The 24,548-nt window shown below is 42.5% G+C and overlaps 1 protein-coding gene across 3 annotated transcripts in view; it reads right to left on the bottom strand.

Moving 5' to 3' along the window:
- The window catches only part of ENAH (ENAH actin regulator), a 190,778-nt gene extending 167,314 nt beyond the window's left edge, over window positions 1-23,464 (bottom strand). For 2 of the 3 annotated variants that reach the window (XM_053604044.1, XM_053604042.1), the window contains exon 1: window positions 22,827-23,464. In XM_053604044.1, the coding sequence (XP_053460019.1) occupies window positions 22,827-22,831 (5 nt within the window). In that variant the 5' untranslated portion in view covers window positions 22,832-23,464. The remainder of the gene's footprint in view (window positions 1-22,826) is intronic. The other variant, XM_053604041.1, reaches the window with a different exon arrangement.
- Between the last annotated feature and the right edge of the window lie 1,084 nt (window positions 23,465-24,548).

Here is a 24,548-nt window from a genome sequence, read left to right on the forward strand (position 1 = left end):
TCCAAATGGGAAACTCAGGCAAGAGGTGATGTTAAAGTTCTACCCCTCAGTACCTCAGAATGTGACCTTCAGAAACAGAGTCTTTGCAGATGTAATTAGTTGAGACAAGGTCATCATGGATTAGGGTGGGCCCTTAATCCAACATGGATGGTATCCTTGTAACACACATGAAGACAGAGAAATGTGGAAAAATAGACATGCGACCAAGAAACAGACCACTGAAGTGATGGATCTACAACCCAAGAAACTGTCAAAGATTGCCAGTCCCCACCAACAGCTAGAAAAGGTAAGACAGAAATTCCGTATCAAGGCTCGGTGCCAGCCACATACACCTGAACTGGCGGGTTCGAATGCAGCCTGGGCCTGTCAAACAACAATGGCTGCAACAAAAAATAGCCAGGCGTTGTGGTGGGCACCTGTAGTCCTAGCTACTTGGGAGGTAGAGGCAGGAGAATCGCTTGAGTCCAGGAATGGAGGTTCCTGTGAGCTGTGATGCCATGACACACTCTACCCAGGGCGACAGCTTGAGGCTCTGTCTCAAAAAAGAAAAGAAAAGAAAAGAAAAAAAAAGAAATTCCGTATCAAAATCTAACACAGACATACTTAGCCAGGCACACTGGCTCACACTTGTAACCTCAGCACTCTGGGAGGCCAAGGCAAAAGGATCGCTTTAGTTCAGTTTGAGCCAGCCTGAGTAAGAGTGAAACCCTATCTCTACTAAAAATAGAAAAATTAGCCATGCATTTCATTGTAGGGCACCTAGAGTCCCAGCTACTGAGGAGACTGAGACAGAAGGACCACTTGAACCCACCAAGTTTGAAGGTGCTGTGAGAGAGGCTGACACCATGACACTCTAGCCTAGACAGCAGATTGAGACTGTCTCAAAAAAAAAAAAAAAGAGAAAAAAAATCTGGCTCAGCACCTGTAGAACAATGGTTATGGCACCGGCCACATGCACAGAGGCTGGCGGGTTCGAACCTGGCCAGGGCCAGGCCAGCTGAACAATGACAACTGCAACAAGAACAAAAAAAGCCAGGTGTTGTGACAGGCACCTGTAGTCCCAGCTACTTGGGAGGCTGAGGCACAAGATTCACTTAAACCCAAGAGTTTGAGGTTACCGTGAGCTCTGATGCCACAGTACTCTACCGAGAGTGACATAATGAGCCTCTGTCTCAAAAAAAAAAAGAAAGATCCTGGGTTTCCAACCTGCTAGTGTTACAAATTTCAGATTTACCAGCCCCCATAATCATGTAAAACAATTCTTCTGAATAAATAAACAAATACAGTTCTGTTCCTCTAGAAAATTCTGACTGATAATTGCAGGAGCATTTAATAAAGAGAAGACAAGATTTGGAAGTCACAAAAAATATACTACCTATCTTGCTTTTGCCTCTTAAAAAAAATTAAAAATTAACAATTAACTGCCCACCTTGTAATTGTAAACAAGATCTGCATAAGCTTATGTACTTCAGTTTTCTGAAAAATCTTACTGAATTAGTGGTTTCTTGTTTTGTTTTGTTTAAGAGACAGGGTCTCAACTCTGTTTCCCAGGCTGGAGTACACTAGCCCAATCATAGTTCATTGTCTGTAACCTTGAGTTCCTGGGCTCAAACAATCCTATCTCAGCCTCCCGAGTAGCTGAGATTACAGATAAAACCCACTGCACCCAGCTACATTTTTTCACTTTTTGTTGAAACAGGGTCTCACTAAGTTGCCCAGGCTTGTCTCAAACTTCTGATCTCAAGCAATCCTCTCCCACCTCGGCCTCCCAAAGCACTAGGATTATTGAACTGATTTTTAGTTTTAATACTTCTAAACTTTTTTTTTCAAAACAGGGTCTCACTCTATTGCCCACCCTAGGGCAGTGGCATCATCATAGCTCACAGCACCCTCTAACTCCTGGGCTCAAGCAATCCTCCTGCCTCAGCTTCTCATGTAGCTGAGACTACAGGAATATGGCACCACATCCGGCTAATTTTTCTTTCTTTTCTTTTTTTGTAGAAATGGGGTCTCACTATGTCACTCAGACTGATCTCTAACTCCTCAGCCTCAAAGAGATCCTCCCCACTTCCATCTCCCAAAGTGCTGTAATTACAGGCATGAGCCACCATGTTGGGTCCTAAAAGAATCGTAACAATCAATCCCAAAGATACTTATTTTATGAGGCTCCAGACACATAGCATAGTGGTTATGGCACCAGCCACATACACCAAGGCTGGTGGGTTCAAACCCAGCCCAGGGCCAGCTAAACAACAATGACAATTGCAACAAAAAAATAGTGGGTGTTGTGGTGGGTGGCTGTAGTCCCAGCTAATCGGGAGGATAAGGCAAGAGAATCCTTTAAGCCCAAGAGTTTGAGGTTGCTGTGAGCTGCGACGCTACATCACTCTACTGAGGGCAACACAGTGAGACTGTCTCACCAAAAAAAAAAAGTTAAAAAATAGCAATAATTGGGGCGACGCCTGTGGCTCAGTAGGTAAGGCGCCAGCCCCATATACCAAGGGTAGCGGGTTCAAACCTGGCCCCGGCTGAACTGCAACCAAAAAATAGCTGGGCACTGTGGCGGGCGCCTGTAGTCCCAGCTACTCAGGAGGCTGAGGCAAGAGAATCGCTTAAGCCCAGGAGTTGGAGGTTGCTGTGAGCTGTGTGATGCCATGGCACTCTACCAAGGGCCATAAAGTGAGACCCTGTCTCTACAAAAAAAAAAAAAAATAGCAATAATTGCAACAACAAAAAAGCGGGGCATTGTGGCAGGACAACAAAGTAAGACTCTCTCTCAAAAAAACAAACAACAAAAAAATCTCCAGGCAGGAAAAATAAAAGAAAATAAACATCTGATGTTTTGTCCTTAAAACTTTCAAGTACGTATTAAAATTTTTATCCCAATGTTATACCATGATAACTTTGTCTCTTATTCAAAACATACATATGTAATACAAAATTAAAGAGCTATCCCAGTGCCTTTATTAAAAAATCAGCTAATTCAGCTAAACAATTAAAACTCAATAATCATTAGTTGGGTTTTTTATTCCAAAACTTATTAGAGGTATCTGACTGTACCCAGCATAATACAAAGTGCTTAGAGAAGTGTGCCTCAACTTCATTTGTTGAGGGAAAATGTATGTACAAATTATCAAATAAGCTAGATGGTGAATGGGTGCTATGAGTTCAAGAAGGGAGACACTTCAGCCTGGAATGATCACTAAAAATAAACTAGACGAAGAGATGAAGCCAGAGTGGGACTGAGGTGAGCACAGAGAAGGCAGCTTTCCACACTAAACCAATTTTATTTTAACAATGTGGCTAGTCCATTAATTGCAAAAATAATAGAGTTCAGCTCATTATAACACCACTTCTTGTGGCAACTGCACACCTATTTTTATTCGTTGTTCCAAAAAAATTATTTATGATTCCAAAAAAAACTGTTGAGGTAGATTATACCAACAGGTACGTAAAAATGAGACTATAAACAGAAATTTAAAATAAAATTCCACATATGTGAAAGCAAAAAAAAAAAAAAAAAAAAAAAAAAGAAGGCAGCTTTCCAGAAAACAACATAAACCCAAAACTCCATCGCTACCTTTGGGTAACAACAACAACACACTGTTCTGAAATGAATTCACATGGGAATAATGAAAGGAAAGGCATAGGCTGGACTGTTTCTGAATGCCAAGCTAAAAATATCTCTTATGTGTACCACAAGGTGCAGGTGAAAGTTTTTTTCTTTTTAAGGAGGATGTTTAGAAAGAATAGCTGACTATGTAAGGAAAACACATCATGAAGGGAAGGTACAGTGAGAGATCTGGGGGGAGGAGAACTTGTTTCTCATGATACAAATAACCATTCTACAGTCTAGGAGGCTGGTTTTTAATTTAAAGATTCATCTTAGCACATTTTAAAATATAGGTACTCTAAGAATTTAACTGGCTACTTGTTTTTACAGTGCTAAAAAAAAAAAAAAAAAAAAAGAAAGACACTTTCCTATTAGAAGCTAAAGAAGGCCAGGTGCAGTGCCTCACACCTTTTATCCTAAGCACTCTTGGAGGCCGAGGCAGGTGGACCGCCTGAGTTCACAGGTTCGAGGCCAGCCTGAGCAAGAGTTAGACCCCCGTCTCTAAAAATAGCTGGGCATTGTGGCGGATCCCTGTAGTCCCAGATACTTGGAGAGGCTAAGGCAAGAGAATCACTTAAGCCCAAGAGCTGGAGGTTGCTGCGAACTATGAAGCCACAGTACTCTACTGAGGGCTACAAAGTGAAACTGTCTCAAAAAGAAAAGAAGCTAAAGAAAAAAACCAAGAGAACATTGAGGAGTTTGAATGTCTTTAATGTTATGGTACAACACAAAGAAAACAAACAGAATACACCAAATCTGTAACCCCTCTAACTGCATTATGGCAAATTTCAAAACAAGGCAATAAATTATTAATCCCATTTTGCCAAGAAAGAAATTGAGATTTGGGACAATTAAGGTCTCTCACAGCTAATACACAGCAGAACGGCTCTGAAGTCAATGTTGATTCTATTAAACTGGACTATCTCCTCACAAAGTAAAAACACCTTTAAGGGCGGCGCCTGTGGCTCAAGGAGTAGGGCGCCGGTCCCATATGCCGGAGGTGGCGGGTTCAAACCCAGCCCCGGCCAAAAAAAAAACACCTTTAAAAACTTCTGCTGCAGGCACCTGTAGTCCCAGCTACTTCGGAGGTGGAGGCAAGAGAATCACCTAAGCCCAAGAACTGGAGGTTGCTGATAGCTGTGACACCACAGCACTCTACTGAGGGCAACAAAGTGAGACTCTGTCTCAAAAAAAAGAAAGAAAGAAAGAAAAAGTTCTACATCCAGAGGAATATAAAATAAAAAGATGACATTCAAAGGGATTTCTCTTAAAGAGGACTGATAACATTGGCAAGCTGCTCAAACTAAAAGGCAACCATGATGAGAAGAAACTTGGTGTTAATTCTAACAGCAATGGGAAGCCATGTAAGTATTTCAGAGATGATATATATATATATATATATGGGTAATCAAATCTAAATTTCAGAAAGATCTGACTACTGCATAGATAACATTGGATAGGATAAACAAATCAATGTAATAAATCAGAGAAATTTAGAACAACGTATATGTAAAAACAAGGTCAGACAAAATAGGTTAAAAGGGTCATAATATGGCAGTTCACCAGCAGATTCTCAGAAATTCAGAGAAGCAAAGTAATCCTAAAATAAAAATATCCAGTAATGGGGGCACCTCCTGTGGCTCAAAGTAGTAGGGCGCAGCCCCATATGCCAGAGGTGGCGGGTTCAAACCCAGCCCCGGCCAAAAACTGCAAAAAAAAAAAAAAAGAAAGAAAGAAAGAAAGAAAATATCCGCTAATGAACCAACCATTTATAAAATTAGTCCCGATCAAACATCCCTCCAAATGCAGCATTAGCCTCTCTCTCTCTCAGCCAGTTTTACCTTTGCTGACATTTTCTCAATGACTGGCATATATTTCAATTACAAACCCACACAATGCAAATAATCTACAAAGGTTTTAAGTGCAAACCTTCCAAAAGATGCAGGCCTTCGTAACATCACTGAAAATGATGAAAACTGTTTCCAATAGCAAAGCAAATGACAAAATGAAAATGTGAGAAAGATACTGATTTAATGGCATAAGCAAGTTCTGTATCCTGGCCTGATTGGTAGCTACACAGGGGTGTGGGAGTGTGTGTATAAAGTTTCACCAAGCTGTATGTACACATATGATTTATGTATGCATTTACAGTATGTAAATTATACCTTAAGGGGGTTGCTATGGTTTGTTGAAATTTAACTGCCATTGTAACGGTATTAAGGGGTGGACCTTTAAGAGATTAGGACAAGAAGGCTCGTGAATAGATTAATGCCATTATTGTGGGAGTACAAGAGTTCATTCAGCTCCTCTTTTTTTCTGTCTCAAGCACACACTTCCTGGCCATGTGATGCCTTCTGCCATTGTAAGGTGCAGCAAGAAAGCCCTCACCAGGGCGGCGCCTGTGGCTCAGTGAGTAGGGCGCAGGCCCCATATGCCGAGGGTGGCGGGTTCAAACCCAGCCCCGGCCAAACTGCAACAACAAAAAAAGTAGCCGGGCGTTGTGGCACGCGCCTGTAGTCCCAGCTGCTCAGGAGGCTGAGGCAAGAGAATCACGTAAGCCCAAGAGTTAGAGGTTACTGTGAGCCGTGTGATGCCACGGCACTCTACCAGAGGGCAGTATAGTGAGACTCTGTCTCTACAAAAAAAAAAAAAAAAAGCCCTCACCAGATACAGCCCCTTGATCTAAAATGGACTAAGACAATGGTTTTTTAAACAGGTGATAGAGCTGGGGCATGGTGGTAGATGCCACCTGTAATCCCAGCTACTTGGAAGGCTGATGCAAGATCACTTGAATCTCAGGAGTTCAATGCTACAATGAGCTATGATCACAGCACTGCACTACAGCCTGGGAAGAGACCCTGTCTCTTTTTAAAGGGAGGGAAGAGAAGAGTGAAGGGAGAAAAGGAAGGAAGAAAGGAAAGAAGAGAAGAAGAAAAAGGAAAGAAAAAAAATAATAAAGAAACAGTCCTATTTCCTCAAAGAATTACTAGGCTATTTTTCTTTTTCTTTTTTTTTTTGAAACAGTCTTACTATATGCTTCCCTTGGTAGAGTGCCGTGATGTCCCAACTCACAGCAACCTCAAACTCTTGGGCTCAAGCGATTCTCTTGCCTCAGCCTCCCAAGTAGCTGGGACTAGAGGTGCCTGCCACAATGCCTGGCTATTTGTTTGTTTGTTTTTAGCAGGCTCGGGCTGAGTTCAAACCACCAGCCCCGGTATATGTGGCCGGCTCCCTTACCACTGAGCTATAGGCGCCAAACCGAATTACTAGGTCTTAATGTGAATCATGAAAATTCTATGGCCTATCAGTGTGAAGATGAAGTGAAAATACCTGGGTCCTCAAACACATCGAGGAGCCACTGATTATGGCATTAATCCATTCATGAGCCCTCATGTTTTGTGTGGAGCCTACCCTACCTCTGGACTTAAAATTATACTAGATAAACTCAATGTTTGAACACTTTAAGTCTATTATTTGCAGCTAAAAACATTTTAATTGATATAGTAAATTAATAGTTGTAGAAAGCTAACAAAGATGAGATTACTAAGACATCAAAAGAATATCTGAAAATCAAAGTAAAGCCCCTAGGAAAACTAATGAAGTGCTTGAATATTTTTGTAAAAATGACTTCATGATCATCATGAAATCCATCGTAACAGGGATATGGTTTCACACTACTTTGCAATTTTATCAGAAAAAATTATGTAGGCTCGGCACCCATAGCTCAGTGGTTAGGATGGCAGCCACATACACCAGGGCTGGCAGGTTCAAACCCAACCTGAGCCTGCTAAACAACGATAACAACAAATAAATAGCCAGGCGTTGTGACAGGCACCTATAGTCCCAGCTACTTGGGAGGCTGAGGCAAAGCAATCACTTAAGCCCAAGAGTTTGAGGTTGCTGTAAGCTGTGACTCCACAACACTCTACCAAGGGCAACATAGTGAAACTCCATCTCAAACACACACACAGATGTTATTAAAAGAAACATTCATTTAAAAAACTCTTCTGGCAAGCAGTGCCTGTGGGTAGGGCGCAGGCCCCATATACGGAGGGTGGAGGGTTCAAGCCCGGCCTCAGCCAAACTGCAACAAAAAAAATGACCAGGCGTTGTGGCAGGTGCTTATAGTCCCAGCTGCTTGGGAGGCTGAGGCAAGAGAATCGCCTAAGCCCAGGAGTTGGAGGTTGCTGTGAGCTGTGACACCACTGCAGTCTATTGAGGGCGACAAGGTGAGACTCTATCCCTAAAAAAAAAAAAAAAAAAAAAAAAGGCGGCACCTGTGGCTCAAGGAGTAGGGCATGGGCCCCATATGCTGGAGGTGGCGTGTTCAAACCCAGCCCCAGCCAAAAAAAAAAACTCTTCTGGCTGGGCGCGGTGGCTAACACCTGTAATCCTAGCACTCTAGGAGGCTGAGGCAGATGGATTGCCTGAACTCAGGAGTTCGAGACCAGCCTGAGCAAGATCAAGACCCTGCCTCTAAAAATCCGGGCATTGTGGTAGGGGGCTGTAGTCCTAGCTATTCGGAAGGCTGAGGCAAGAGGATTGCTTGAGCCTAGGACTAAGGTTGCTGGGAGCTATGACAAAGTGAGACTCTGTATCAAAAAAAAAAAAAAAAAAAAGACAACACTGGCCCCTCACCAGCCTGAACCAGAGTGAGATCCGGTCTCTGAAAAAAAAAAAAAAAGAAAAAAAGCTAGGCATTGTGGTAGGTGCCTGTAATCCCAGCTACTCGGGAGGCTGAGTCAAGAGACTCACTTGAGCCCAACAGTTTGAGGTTGCTGTGAGCTATGATGCTACAGCACTCCACCAAGGGCAGCAAAGTGGGAATGTCTCAAAAAAAAAAGACATATAGATTTGACCTTATGGTCTCAAAAGAATCACACCTCTTGAGAAGACCTAGAGTAGTCTCCCACAATGACTCTGGGCTTGACCATAAAGAGGCAAAAGCAAACAGGAATCAGATTTAGTAAGAGCCTACCTACCTACTGGGGCAAGAGAGAAAGCAGGATAGAACAGACATCATCAGATGAACCCAGCTAAGGGAATGAAAACACATGAATGAGTCCATAGAAGATCAGATCTGCCCAACCAACCCATATGTGTTTTACTAGGTTCTGAGGTGGTCTGTTAAACAGCAGTAGATAATAGATACAAAATATGTATATGCACTATAAAGAGTTCATATCCTTATTGAGATATTATATATCATTACAAGACAAACTAAACATCTCATTGGGAAAACATATAGGGCCATGAACAGACATTCACACAAAAATAGAGATGTCCCGGGCGGCGCCTGTGGCTCAAAAGAGTAGGACGCAGGACCCATATACCGGAAGTGGCGGGTTCAAACCCAGCCACGGTCAAAAAAAAAAAAAAAAGAGAGAGAGAGAGATGTCCAATAAACAAAGGAAGAGATGCTCAACCTTATTAGCAAAGAAATACAAATTAAACCAATAGGGCAACACCTGTGGCTCAAAGGAACAGGGCGTCGGCCCCATATGCTGGAGGTGGCAGGTTCAAACCCAGCCCCAGCCAAAAAAAAACTGCAAAAAAAAAAAAAAAAAATTAAACCAATAGGAGAACACAAAAGGCTGATAGGGCAGCACCTGTGGCTCAGTGGGTAGGGCGCCAGCCCCACATACGGAGGGTGGCAGGTTCAAACCCGGCCTCAGCCAAACTGCAACAACAAAAAAAGGCTAATTAATGGCATGGTGGTGGTGGCTCACGCCTGTAATCCCAGCACTGTGGGAGGTTGAGGGGAAACTGCTTAAGCTTAGGAGTTGGGAGACTTGCCTCAACAAGAGTGAGACCCCACTCATTAAAAAAAAAAAAAAACAGCCGGGCACTGAGGTGAGCACCTATAATCCCAGCAGCTTCCAGGGACTGAGGCAGCAGCAGAATGCCCACAGCCAGTGTCTGAGGTTGCAATGAGCTATGACACCATTGCACTCTGCTCAGAGCATAGGGTGGACTCTGTCTCAACAACAACAACAACAACAACAAAACATGCCTTGAACCAATGTGATGAAAATGTGTCAGTCTATAAAACCAGTGTATGGTGCCCCATGATCACATTAATGTACACAGCTATGATTTAATAAAAAAAAAAATGCCTTGAGTTAGGCGGAATGTGGGCAACTGTAACTCTCAACTACTCTTGCTAACTGGCAAATACTTATTGCACACTCGCAGAGGCCTGTCACACAGGATTTTAATAATTTTGGCTTTATTATTAAGTTTTAGTCTAAAACAGCAATAAAGGATTCAGGAGGGAAATAACAATATCTGATTTCCGCTTAAAGATTATTCTGAGTGATGCACGGAGAATGGAGGACAAGAACGGAAATGAGGAAACACTAATAGCTGAGAGTCAACAGTGGCCTGGACCCGAGCAGTGTGTCAGTGAGATGAACAATAGAAGCAACCTGGCAGGACACTGATAGATCAAATATAGAAAAATAAAAGAATGAAAAGAAGTATTACTCTTTGATTTTATTTCTAAAAATTTATCCTAAAACACTATCAGATATGTACATAAAGACATATATCCAGAAGATGTTCACAGCAATATTTTTAACATCAAAAGATGGTGAATAAATCTACAAGTCCATCCCTAAGAGAGGAATTAAGTTGATAAGGTCATCCATCTGAAGCAAAGGTCATCCATCTGAGCCACTTAAAATTACACAGATCTGTATTCAGTGACAAGAATTATAAGGCAGGTGTGATGGCTTATGCCTGTAATCCTAACACTGGGAGGCCAAGGTGAGCGGATCACTTCAACTCATGAGTTTGAGACCAGCCTGAGCAAGAGCCAAGACCCTGTCTCTAAAATTATCTGGGCGTTGTGGAAGGCGCCTGTAGTCCCAACTATTTGGGAGGCTGCAGCAAGAGAATCGCTTAAGCCCAAGAGTTTGAGATTGCTGTGGGCTGTGACATCATAGCACTCTACCGAGAGTGACATAATAACACTCTGTCTCAAAAAAAAAGTGACTATACATTTATTTATACAACAGTAATTGTTCATTTCCTAAAAATACTGCAAATACAAAGATTAAGATGACTATAAAGGCTCGGCATCTGTAGCACAATGGTTAATGGTGTCAGTCACATACACCAAAGCTGGCAGGTTCAAACCCAGCCCGGGCTAGCTACACCACAACGACAACTACAACAAAAAATAGCTGAGTTGTGGCGTGTGCCTGCAGTCCCAGCTATGTGCGATGTTCAGGCAAGAGAATCACTTAAGTCCAACAGTTTGAGGTTGCTGTGAGTTGTGATCCACTGCACTCTACGGAGGATTAGTGTGACTCTGTCTCCAAAAAAAAAAGACTATAAATAAAAATAAGTTTTTTATATTAATCCATTAATATTTCTAATTTTTAAAAATAGCTTAGGTTTTATGACAGTTTTGCCCCAAGATAATCAAGTATTGGCTCGGCACCTGTGGCTCAAACCGCTAAGGCGCCAGCCATATACACCTGAGCTGGCGGGTTCGAATCCAGCCCAGGCCCACCAAACAACGATGGCTGCCACCAAAAAAAAATAGCCAGGCGCTGTGGCGGGCACCTGTAGTCCCAGCTACTTGGGAGGCAAAGGCAGGAGAATTGCTTGAGCCCAGGAGTTCAAGGTTGCTGTGAGCTGTGATGCCACGGCACTCTACCCAGCTGTCGCTTGAGGCTTTGTCTCAAAAAAAAAAAAAGATAATCAAGTATTTTATATTTTCTTCTAATCATTTTATTTTTTTTAATTTTTTTATTTTTTTGTTGTTTGGGATTCATTGAGGGTACAAAAATTAGGTTACACTGACTGCATTTGTTATAAAAATCAGTTTTTTTGTTTTTTTTTTTTTTTTTTTGTGGAGACGGAGTCTCACTTAATTGCCCTCGGTAGAGTGCCGTGGCGTGACACGGCTCACAGCAACCTCCAACTCCTGGGCTTAGGCGATTCTCCTGCCTCAGCCTCCCGAGTAGCTGGGACTACAGGCGCCCGCCACAACGCCCGGCTAGTTTTTGGTTGCAGCTTGCCCGGGGCTGGGTTTGAACCTGCCACCCTCGGCATATGGGGCTGGCGCCCTGCTCACTGAGCCACAGGCGCCGCCCATAAAAATCAGTTTTAAATGAAAACTTAAAATTCGTAAATCTTACATCATTAAAAATTCAACAGTCACAACTTTGTTTGCAATACCAGTCTAACGTGAGATAAGAATTTGGGGGAGGAGAAAGACTGTAGAACAAAATAGACACTCACATAATTATAAAATCTGTACTGAAAGATCCCTTCACCGAACTATAAAATGAGCAATTTGGACTCCTATGAGATTTGACCTGAAGAGTTATTCCTTTTATTTTACTTATGTCTTAGATTCTTTATGAAGTCTAACCCCTACCAAGCTGACAAATATAACACAGATACCAAAAAGGACAGAATGATGACCTCTAAAGCACATTTAAAGGTAGTTATTTTGATTTCATATCATCAGATATACACATATTGTTACCCAGACCAGATGTTCTAGAAAGCCTTTACCAATGGAAAAGTACTCAGTTCATCTAAAAATGTCCTCATGACTACCTCATTCCCCAAAGACAAAACTCTTTGGTATTTGAGACTACGGTAAACAGATCTAAGAAAATCACCACCCAGATCAGTTTTCTGACGATTCCAATGGATTCGCTTCGTCACATTTTATCTATGACTTTAATCGTCCTTACTTAAAACAGGGCTACCAGAGAGATGGCTTCAAAATTTCTTCAGCCCTCTGAAAGGTACCACTATCAAAGTTTCTACTTTAGCACCCCCATCTGCCTGGTTCCCCACAGAGAAAAGCCCAGTGGTTCTGTCTTCAATCTGTCTTCTCTAGAAAACATGAAGATGTCAATTTAAAATATTAATCCAAAGTAATAAAAATGTCAAAAATAACAAATGCAAAAAAAACATGAGATGCTCTCCAGACATTATTTATTCTGATAAATAAGTGAAAACAGTAATCTCAAGACTGGGCAGGGGAAGGAACAAAATATAATTTACATCTCATAAATTCACCATTTTAAAATGTTAAATTCAGGCTCAGCGCCCATAGCATAGTGGTTACAGAGCCAGCCACATACACCGAGACTGGTGGGTGCGAACCAGGACTGGGCCTGCTAAACAACAATGATAACTGCAACAAAAATAGCCAGGTGTTGTGGCAGGGTTGTGGTCCCAGCTGTGGTCCCAGCTACTTGGGAAGCTGAGGCAGGAGAATCACTTGAGCCCAGGCGTTTGAGATTGTGGTGAGCTGTGACACTACCACACTCTACCCAGGGTGACATGGTGAGACTCTTGTCTCATAAAAAAAAAAAAAATTAAATGCTAAATTCAATGGTTTTTAGTATTTCACAAGGTTGTGCAACCATCACCTCTAATTCCAGAACATTTTCATCACCCATACATACCCATGAAAGCAGTCATTTCCTGTTTCAACCTCATTCCTAGCAACCACTACTTTGTCTATATAGATCTTGCCTATTCCACACATTTCATATCAATGGAATCATACACTGTGTGGCTTCCTTCATTAAACATAATAATTCCATCTATGCTGTGGCATGATATCAGTACTTCCTTCCTCTTGATGGCTAAATATTATGCCATTGTACGGATATACCACATTTGATTCCCTATTTATCAGCTGAGGGACATTTGGGTTGTTTCCACTTTGGAGGTATTATGAATAATGCTGTAAACATCTGCGTACAAGTTTCTGTGTGGATACACATTTGCATTTCTCTTGTGTATATACCTAGGAGTGGAATTGCTAGGTCATACAATAACTATGTTTAACCTTTTGAGGAAATGCCAAGCTTTTCCAAAGCAGCTACTCCATTACACACTGTTTTTTACATTCTTAACATAAACTTAAAAGATTCCAGACTTTCAGAGACTAGGGGATTTACAACTGTCAAGACCACTGTGTGCCAAGTGTTACTCCAGAATTTTAATTTTCCCTAAAACTCTATAATGCAGAAACCATCTCCATTTTACAGAAGACATCAATTATCAAGAAATGTTTTTACGGTAAACAGTGGGACCACACCTATGGAGAATATTGTAAGAGTACATGTCATATCTACTAAGTATAGAATATAAATGTCTTAACATAATAATTAAGTAATTTAGGTCAAACTCTAAATTAACCAATTTGATCTAAGCATTCCAAACTGTATATAAAATCAGCACACTGTACCCCATAAATGCATTAATGTATATATGATCTGTGTGTGTATGACTTAATTTTTTTAAAAAAAGGAATTTTTTAACCTACTCAAAAATCAGTTAGTAAATGTCAAAACTAGAATTCAAATCCAGAGTTGACTTCAAAACCACTTTACCCTACCCCGGGGGTGTTAAAACCTGCAATCTGCAGGCTGCATATTTAATTTTCTGAGGACTTTATTTGTTCATCTGTGGCATCCAGTTATCACAAAAAGTATACACAGACTTTTTCATTTTTTTGATAATCAGCTTTCATTAGTGTTTGTGTATTTAACATGTGGGCCAAGACACAATAGTTGGACAACAGTAATTGTTCATTTTCTAAAAATACTGCAAATACAAAGATTAAGAAGACTTAATAAAAATAAGTTTTTTAGGCTCGGTGCCTGTAGCTGAAGCGGCTAAAGCGCCAGCCACATATATCAGAGTTGACGGGTTCAAAATCCAGCTCAGGCCAGCTGAACAACAATGACAACTACAACCAACAAACAGCAGAGGGTTGTGGCAGGCGCCTGTTGTCACAGCTACTTGGGAGGCTGAGGCAAGAGAACTGCTTAAACCCAAAGTTGGGGGTGCTGTGAGCTGTGATGCCACAGTACTCTACCCAGGATGACAGCTTGAGACTCTGTCTCAAAAAACAAAGAAAAAAAAAAGTTTTTTTATATTAATCTTTTAATATTTCTAATTTTTTTAAATAGCTTAAGTTTTGTGACAGTTCTGCCCCAAGATAATCAAGTATTTTATATTTTCTAATTATTTAATTTTTTTTTTTTTTTTTTTGTAGAGACAGAGTTTCACTTTATTGCCCTTGGTAGAGTGCCGTGGTGTCAAACAGCTCATAGCAACCTCCAACTCCTGGGCTTAGGCGATTCTCCTGCCTCAGCCTCCCGAGTAGCTGGGACTACAGGCGCCCGCCACAACACCCGGCTATTTTTTGGTTGCAGTTTGGCCGGGGCTGGGTTTGAACCGGCCACCCTCGGTATATGGGGCCAGCGCCCTGCTCACTGAGCCACAGGCGCCGCCCTAATTATTTAATATTTTTAATTTTTTATTTTTAAATAAATAATTTTTTACTTTTCAACTCTTACTATTCCAACATGCAGTAGCGAAGAAAAAAGGGTGGACACCCCTGCTACACCATACAACCTTTACACTTTTCTTTTCTTTTTTTTTTTTTTTTAGAGACAGAGCCTCAAGCTGTCGCCCTGGGTAGAGTGCCGTGGCATTACAGCTCACAGCAACCTTCAACTCCTCAGCTTAAGTGATTCTCTGCCTCAGCCTCCCAAGTAGCTAGGACGACAGGCACCCGCCACAATGCCCGGCTATTTTTTGGTTGTAGCTGTCGTTGTTTGGCGGGCCCAGGATGGATTCGAACCCGCCAGCTCAGGTGTATGTGGCTGGAGCCTTAGCCGTTTCAGCCACAGGAGGCGAGCCTACACTTTTCTATTACACATTACATTTAGTTTAAGTCTTAGTGTATATACAGTGCACTGCACACATTTTGTAAAAGTTGCATGGTAATAAAATGTATTAAAAATGTATTGTAAAAAGAAGTTCCCCCATATAAAGATGTTTCCAGAAAACAAAGAGATATCTTACATAATCACAATCCATTGATCTTCTGTAGTAAATGATTTCTACACAGTTACTTAAACAAAGTTTATCTATAATTCACCTAAGGATTACACAGATTACTTTTTTCCACCCAAGTTGTATGCACTGACAATAGTATTAATGTATTGTATCTTCTGCTACAGACTGAATTGTGTCTATCCACAATTTGTATGTTGATCCTTAACCCCCAAAATGACGTTTGGAAAAAGGGCTTTTAGAAGTAATTAAGGTTAAATGAAATCATATAGGTGGGGCCCCAATCTGATAGGCTCAGTGACCTTATAAAGTGAGAAAAATTCCCCCTACCCAGCAGCACTCCAATCCCCACCCTACCAGATGAGGACATAAGGAGAAGACTGTCTTCCCCCAGCCAAGAACAGAGCCCTCACCAAAATCCAACCACACCAGCAACCTCACTGATGACCTCATCTCAGACCTCCAGCCTCCAGAACTGTAAGAAAATAAATTTCTGTCATTTAAGCCACCCAGTGTATGGTATTTTGTTATGGCAGCCTAAGCTGACTAATACATCTTCCTTCATAAATACCACGAACTACCCAATTTCAGGTATTTGAAGTACTTAAAAAAATCAAAACAAAGCAAGAGTTAAATGTAGCAGAAATAAGCTAAACCAACAGAGATAGCATAAATTTGCTAATTCAAAAATATCTGAGGTGGTGCCTCAGTGGATAGGGCACCAGCCACATACACCCAGGCTGGCAGGTTCGAACCAGGCCCAGACCAACTAAACAACAATGACAACTGTGGGGTGGCGCCTATGGCTCAAAGGAGAAGGGCACCAGCCCCATATGCCAGAGGTGGCGGGTTCAAACTCAGCCCCAGCCAAAAACTGCAAAAAAAAAAAAACAAAAAAGTGAAAAAAAAAAAGACAACTGCAACAAAAAAGTAGCCGATAGCGCCTACAGTCCCAGCTACTTGGGAGGCTGAGGCAAGAGAATTGCTTAAGCCCAAGAGTTTGAGGTTGCTGGGAGCTGTGATGCCACAGTACTCTACCAAGGGCAACATAGAGTTATGCTTCAAAAAAAAATTTTGAGTTATTTGATCAAAGAGACTAAAAAAAACAGAATGATGGCCCTTCTATTAACTCAAGATAAAATGAAAATGCCAAGGAATCGGTATTCTCCAAAGGGTTTTGGAGTTAGACAAACCTAAGTCTGACTTGCCAGCCAATTCTCAGCTTTGTATATGAATAAGAAAAAATTCTACACCTATTATTGTGGTCAAGATGCTGCTTATTTGTCTACTAGTAAAATTAATTAAGCAAGTATCAGCCAGGCACAGTGGCTCAGGCCTGTAATCCTAGCACCCTGGGAGGATTGCCTGAACTCAGGAGTTCAAACCGGCTTTAGTAAAAGCCAGTCCCTGTCTCTAACATAAATAGAGAAACTAGCTGGGGGTGGTAGCGGGCACCTTAGTCCCAGCTACTCCGGAGGCTAAGACAAGAGCTCTCTTGAGCCCAAGAGTCAGAGGTTGCTGTGAGGTATGACGCCATGGAACTCAACCCCAGGGCAACCAAGAGAGACTCTGACTCAAAAAAATAAAAAATTAAACACGTATCTACTCTTTAGGACACCCACTACAACTTCAAGAACATTACAGGTACTCAAAAATGGTAATTGTTACTGTTAGTGAGTAGATTCTACAAAAGAACATCACAAAGTCAAAAATTTAAATGGGTACCCACTATTTGCAGAGTGTTTTATGAGTACCGTGAATATAAAATAAAAAAATACAGTCCCTGTCTTCAAAGGAACTTACAGCCCAGAGAAACCAATGATCCAGATAATTGTAAAACAGTGTAATAAATGCAACAGCAAAAAACATGCAGAGTACCCTGGAACAAACAGGAATTGGGGGTGGACGTACCTAAGTTGGGGACTCCTTTCCACAAGATCTGACAAGGAATCCCCTTCCCATTTTTAGTCCAGAAAACTTCACAAACCCTTATTTGGAGAAGTAGCCACTGAGGTATAGTCTCACCTCTGATTCTCACTTTAACATTTATTTCTGCTCAGTTCCATCCATCAATTTCAAGGGAGGAGGAGGAAAGACAAAAACACAACTTTAAATCAGCACAGAAAGGGTTTAAGTATCCCTTCACTCACTCAAAAAATGCATAAAAGTCAAAATCACATTTTTCCAAATCATTTTTACACTCATGATAAAGACTGGGTGTTTTACAAGTTATGCAATCACCCCTATTTTAAAGCCGTAAGATAAATTACCAAAACCTTCAATCCAATATGTAACTTCTTCTATACAACCTAATACTGCCTACCTAGTTATTTTGCTTATTCCAACAGGGCTAAAAAGGCTTCCAAAACCATAAACTTAATGAATTTCCCTACTAACTCACTCTTATTCAATATTTATTCACCTAATAAATACCTACAATACAATAATGGTATGCAAAAAAATGAAGATTTAGCTCTTGCTCCTAAAATAAACCTTTGTGGGAAAAGTCACACATCCAACAGCTTACCAATACAAATGAAGACACATAAGAACAAAGAGACTACTATTTGTATCCCTTCATTGATATTTCACTTGACACAACAATCCTGTGGAATATGAAGATTATCTCCCTATTTTTTTTTTTTTTTACCAGTTTGCTAGCATATAAAACCTAGGTTATGGCCCTTGATAGTACTTATACTCTAAAATGTATGTTAAAATAGAATATTACCATAAATGAATATGCTCAAACACCCTAAATACATATACAGGAATAGCTTTCTTACCTAGAAAATAAGTAAAACATAACCTATTTGACATCTTTGAACTAATAAATAAGGTCAAAGGTGAAGCAAACAGTCTAAAAGTTTTACCCACCTAATCTAAATAAAGTAAAAAACAAAGTCTCAAAATAAGAGTAGCAAAATTGTTTAATGCTTACAAGTATACAAAACACCTTCCCTTCCAATGTCATTTGATCCTCGCTATCTAATCAATAATTAACCCAACTTTTACATATTTTTTTAAAAATACAGCAGTGAAATAACATGATTAGCTCAAGATCACCCCACTAGTAAATGGCTTAAATGAATCTTCACAACTCTATTATTACTTTTTTTTTTTGAAGAGGCAGAGTCTCATTTTATCGCCCTCAGTAGAGTGCCGTGGCGTCACACAGCTCACAGCAACCTCCAACTCCTGGGCTCAAGCGATTCTCCTGCCTCAGCTTCCCCAGTAGCTGGGACTACAGGCGCCCACCACAACGCCCGGCTATTTTTTGTTGCAGTTTGGCCGGGGCTGGGCTTGAACCCAGCACCCTCGGTATACGGGGCGGGCGCCCCACCCACCGAGCCACAGGCACCGCCCTATTATTACTTTTCACATGAGAAAAATCACAGAGTAGCTGTGGAAGCCTGTACTATTTAATTTTTTTTTTTTTTTTGAGACAGAGCCTCAAGCTGTCACCCTGGGTAGAGTGCCGTGGCATCGCAGCTCACAGCAACTTCCAACTCCTGGGCTCAAGCGATTCTCCTGTCTCAGCCTCCCAAGTAGCTGGGACTACAGGCACCCGCCACAATGCCCAGCTATTTTTTGGTTGTAGCTGTCATAGTTGTTTGGCAAGCCCAGGCTGGATTAGAACCCGCCAGCTCAGGTGTATGTGGCCGGTGCCTTAGCGTCTTGAACCACAGGCGCCGAGCCTACTATTTAATATTTAATATGAACCCAAGAATATCAATCCAAAATCTTCAGAGCTTTTCTTAGCCACTAGACTATATGCAACTATTTTAGATCAGGAAAGCTCCTATTTTGGCTCAGTGCCTGTAGCTCAGTAGCTAGGGCGCCAGCCATATACACCGGAGCTGGCGGGCTCAAACACGGCCCAGGGCCTGCTAAACAACAATGACAACTGCAACAAAAATATTGCCCGGAGTTGCAGTGGGCGCGTGTAGTCCCAGCTACTTGGGAGGCTGAGGAAAGAGAATTGCTTAAGCCCGAGAGTTTGAGGTTGCTGTGAGTTGTTATGCCACCGCACTCTACCAAAAGGGCACACAGTAAGACTCTTATCTTAAAAAAAAAAAAAAAAAAAAACCTCCTCTTACTATATAAAAAAAAACTGGGGCGGCGCCTGTGGCTCAGTCGGTAAGGCGCCGGCCCCATATACCGAGGGTGGCGGGTTCAAACCCGGCCCCGGCCAAACTGCAACCAAAAAATAGCCGGGCGTTGTGGCGGGCGCCTGTAGACCCAGCTACTCGGGAGGCTGAGGCAGGAGAATTGCTTAAGCCCAGGAGTTGGAGGTTGCTGTGAGCTGTGTGAGGCCACAGCACTCTACTGAGGGCCATAAAGTGAGACTCTGTCTCTACAAAAAAAAAAAAAAAAAAAAAAAAAACTGAGTAACTAATCAACTAATTTCAAAAACACAATCATTTAAAAGACATACACTATGTTTTATACATTTATATATTTATCTCAATCACAAAGCATCTTATAATGTCAAAACATTACATAAATGAAAAATAATAACAGAATCACATAATCAGATAAGACACTACAAGTGCCAGTTTTTTTGGTCTCAACCCTTCTATTGTCCTGTGTAAGTAACACACTTTATCATTTTTTAAATCCTCATGTTTAAGCAAATTATTAACAAGTAAAGCTATCTACTGCATTTACACATGTAGAGTGCCTATAGCTGTTTCAGGAACATTAAGTATTATTCAGTTCCCTTTGGTGTAGGATCACATTATATTACAGCAAGCAGGGTATTCCAAAAATTAAAGTCATCTGAAAAATAGCAGAAATACTTACACTATAACATATTCATCACATCCTCTTTTCAGAATTCTGACCAACTTAACTGGAAATTCCGGCCCAGGCATTCCTATTTCTGGATGGCCTCTGAAACATCAGAACTATCCCTTAATATAACTAAAAAGATTTAACTTGAAAGTCTAACATTTATGTCCAACAATACTTGAAAGCATCATCGACACTAAGGAAATATTAATATAACCTGTAAAGCCCTTTTTTTAAGCACCAAAATATCTCAAAGCCTTTTGCTACTAGCACAAAAACCTTTTACCCCATGTCAATCTTACTTTTACAGGTTTCTAAGCAAATGTGCGCACTACCTGAGTTGCACAAATAACCTACCAAATAATCTAATTCCTTCCAAAGTGAAAAGCTGATCCTTTTTTCTGCTCTTAAATTATTCAAAATTAGCCTACAAAGAATTACTGTAGACTAGTTAACCAATCTTTTCAGACCTGGGTACCATGTTCTATGTTTATGCTACAGGAAAACATCTACATGATTCCTCTCCCTCCACACTTAACGAACAGGGCAAGAAAAGAGCTTTAAAACTAGGTGAAAGACCTTAAGCTTAAAGGTGAAGGGTGAAAGACCTAGAGCTTAAATCCTGGATGAAAGATCAGTAAAAACTATAAGCTACTTTTTATTAGAAAAGGTAATTTACCTGTGACAGAGCCACGACTATACATGATAGTGATTAAATTTTACTAAATACCTCAAATCTTAACTTTGAGGGAGATTCACAACATATGAATTAAACAACTTTACACCCGTTTTTATTTTAAAATAACCCACTTTTACTATTCTCTTATCTCAATGTTAAGATTAATTCACCAAAAATTGAAAATAAAAAACTGGAAACTTCTGGGCTTTAAGATCCCTATAGCATTAAATCTCTAAAACAGAAACCAATAATACATAATATTACAAGATATAACAGTACATGCATATTAAAGTTGCTGAGTTTTCAAAGACATCAGTAACTTGACTGAAAACAAAACGTTTAAAAATATGACTTAAGTTTTTCAAGCCATATTTTACAAGGATTGTGTTTTCTGGTCTGCATGCCACATCTACTTTTTAAACTGATAACATTACATTTGGAAATAACTTGTGTGAAATCACAGAGAGAAAAAGGGATCAGTCACTTAGAGACACAGCATTAAACATTCTTTAAGACCGTCATAAATAAAGGTCTGTAACTTAGAATCAAAGAAAAAAATAATTCATATTCACAGCTATAAAATATATATTAAAAAGCAAAATAGGAACACGTTCAACTCTGATAGAAAACATGGAAACTAAAGTTTCAAATGGAAACTAAATTGAGAAAAAATTTCAATGACATGACTTTTTTTGCCAAAGCTAAGGAATTTTTAGATTGTTATCATTCAAATCTCATATTTCATTATAAAAAGTCTCAACAACAGTTGACCATTAATCTTTAACACAAAGGAGATTCAAATCGAAATGAAGTGTGAGACTATCTCTTCCAGCAAAGAGAAATGGAGTAATTTACTTTATCCACAATTGTTTAACCTAAAAAGGCCTTTAAGCATGATAACGCAGAATGGATCAGCCTTCTGTCTACCAAGTCCCATTTCTCACGAAGTCTTGCACCAATCCGAAAAGAGGTGATGGACACAAAACAGGCTTAGGAAAGGCTGAAAAAAAAAATCTCCAATGAATGACACACCACATCACGGTTTATTCTCCTACACAATTGGAGAAACGAAAAATAATCACACATGTTTCATCGTTTATCAATTAAAAAATATTTTACGACGGTACATTCAAATTATTTTGGAGCTGCAAAAATAATTGAGTTTCTCTTTTATTGATTACAGAGGTAAGGGAGAAAGCAGCTACTGCAATGCAACATGGGCTGCTACAGAGAAAGAGAAAAGGGTTTTCCAAACAAATCCCTCCCCGACCCCGCTTACACACCCCTAACAACTTACTTATTGCAGCCTTTTACCGCCCCCCTCCTTGTAAATCTAATAAATTCTCCCCCTTACCCCTCCACCGTGAAATTTCACCTTTCACAGCTCCTTCACCTACCCCTGCCAAAGGCACTTTATTACCCGCAGGATTCAGACCTTTCAAACTTTTCTTCCTTTTTTAATTAAACACGAGAGTTTTGTGGGAAAAGTCCATGGAATTTTTACATATATATCTATACGGAAAAATACCTGTCTCCCAGCAACATACACGCTTCGATTCTCGAACCCCTCCCCATCTCCGGGATTTTGTTTGCAAAGGGTGGGGGGAGGGAGCCAGGCGCAAATTAAATTTAGGAAGGGAAATCCTAGGTGAAAGACGAGCATTTGAGGAAAAATAAAAGAACAGAGAGAGACCCTCAAATCAGAGAGGTTGGGGAGGTTTACAAGAAAGAAAGAAATCAGAAGAGACAAAAGGGGGAGGGGAGAGGAAAGGACTGAAGACCGGGGGAGCCGCGCCGGGCAGGGAGAGGGAAGGCGGGGTCCCAGGAAGGCAGGGTCGCAGCTCCCGCGGCACAATGGCCCGCCTGACCCCCGCCCCCCGCGCCCCTCACCTCATGGTGCCGGCGGCGCAGAGGCTTCCCCAGAAGCCGGGAGAGGCGGGAGGCGCCGAGCCCAGGGGGGTCTCTCCTCCAGGGGCGGGGACGCAGCTCCGAGCCTGGAGACTCAAGTGTCCGGCTCCTCCTTCGGCGGCCAGGGGGCTACACCATCTCCTCGCACAAAGCCGCGGCGCCGGCCCGGAATACGAGAGGAGAAGGCGAGGGAAAGGCTGGGGAGGGGGCGGAGAGGCCGAGGCGCGGAGCGGGTCCTCCGGCGGCCGCCGCCTCCCACCTTCTTCTTTTCCTCCTCCTCCTCCTCCTCCCGGAGCTTCCTCGGCCGCCCTCAGAGGGGTGCCCGCCGGGGCCGCGCGCCCGGCCGCCGCTCCACAGGCCCGCGCCCGCCGCGCCCGCTGCCAAGGCCGTGTGCAACCGGCAGCTGCTGCAGCCGCGGGAGGAGAGTCGGGATCGCCGCGAGGAGCCCGGGAGGAGGCGGGGCGCGCAGCGGAGGAACACGCAGGCGCCGCCCTCCTCCCCTCCTTCCCCCGGGGCGAGGGGGCGGCGCGGGGGGAGGGGAGGCGGGGGCCGGGCGCCCTCCCCCGCGCCCGCCACGGGCCCCCGCCGGACTGCGGAGAGCGAGGAGGGGCGGGCGCGAGTTAGCGGCGGCGGCGGTGGCTGAGGGAAGGCTCTTTGTTGCTTCGCCACCCCGCCCTCTGCATCCCCCTGGAATTCAGGCCGTCCCCCACTACCACCTCTTGCCGGCTGTCAGCCGGGGTTCCTTGCCGGTGGTTGTCCTTGGCCGTCAGCCCCCTCCCCGCGGCCTCCTGCTCCCTAGAGGCAGGGAAAGCTCTCGGGCCTCCCCGGCGGCCCCGGGTGCAGAGGCTGAAGAGCCGAGACCTCCCAGACGCCGGACCCACAGGCACCGGCGCGGGGCCCGGGCAGGGGACTCCCGGTCTGCTCGTGGCCGGGTGCCCTCTTGCGGGACTAGTCTTCAGCTTGCCCTGTTGCTATCTCGGGACCGGGACGAGGGAGCCGGTGGGCGCCCGGGTCTGACCCACCCCCCCGCCCCAGCTGCGCAGCTGCTCCCAGCGACTCCTCCAGGGTTGGGCGGAGCGGGGGGCATATAAATGTAAAATGTAGTCATCGTTGTTCTCCTCGGTCCTTTTCTCCCCGAGGAAACCCAGCATGCTGTAGCTATTTAACGAGCTGATATACACACTAGGTATAGGGATGACTTCATCCCCAAACGAACGCTGCCAACTCCCGGGGCGACGCGGTCGCTGGGAGACGCGCGCGGAACCGTGTGTTGCCGCAGAGTGGAGCAGAGAAACGCAGCCAGTGAAACCACTAACGTCGTCACCAGCAGAGAGGGAATCCCGGGCGGGGGCGGGGAGGAATAGGAACTAATGATAGTTTCGAATTTTCCGTCATTCCTATGGTCTTGAAATCACCTCCTTTAAAAAGAAAATATAAAATGGTGGGAAGACAAAGTTATTTCAACTCAGGGGGAGGGGGGCATCGAAGAAGCCGAAATTATAGTTGTGAGAGTTTTTCGGTATCTAAAAACAAGTCCAATAAGCAAAAAAAATTCAGTCGGACTAATTACTGCCCCCTTTTAGTCCCGAAGAGCGGAATGTATTTTCTATACAAAAGATAACTAGAATGGAAAAGGTTTGTTGCTGCAGTGTTCCCATTACTGGAGGATCTAATCCAAAATGGAAGACCTGAAAAATGGACAAG

The sequence above is a fragment of the Nycticebus coucang genome, chromosome 10, assembly GCF_027406575.1.
Source record: "Nycticebus coucang isolate mNycCou1 chromosome 10, mNycCou1.pri, whole genome shotgun sequence".
NCBI lineage: Eukaryota > Metazoa > Chordata > Mammalia > Primates > Lorisidae > Nycticebus > Nycticebus coucang.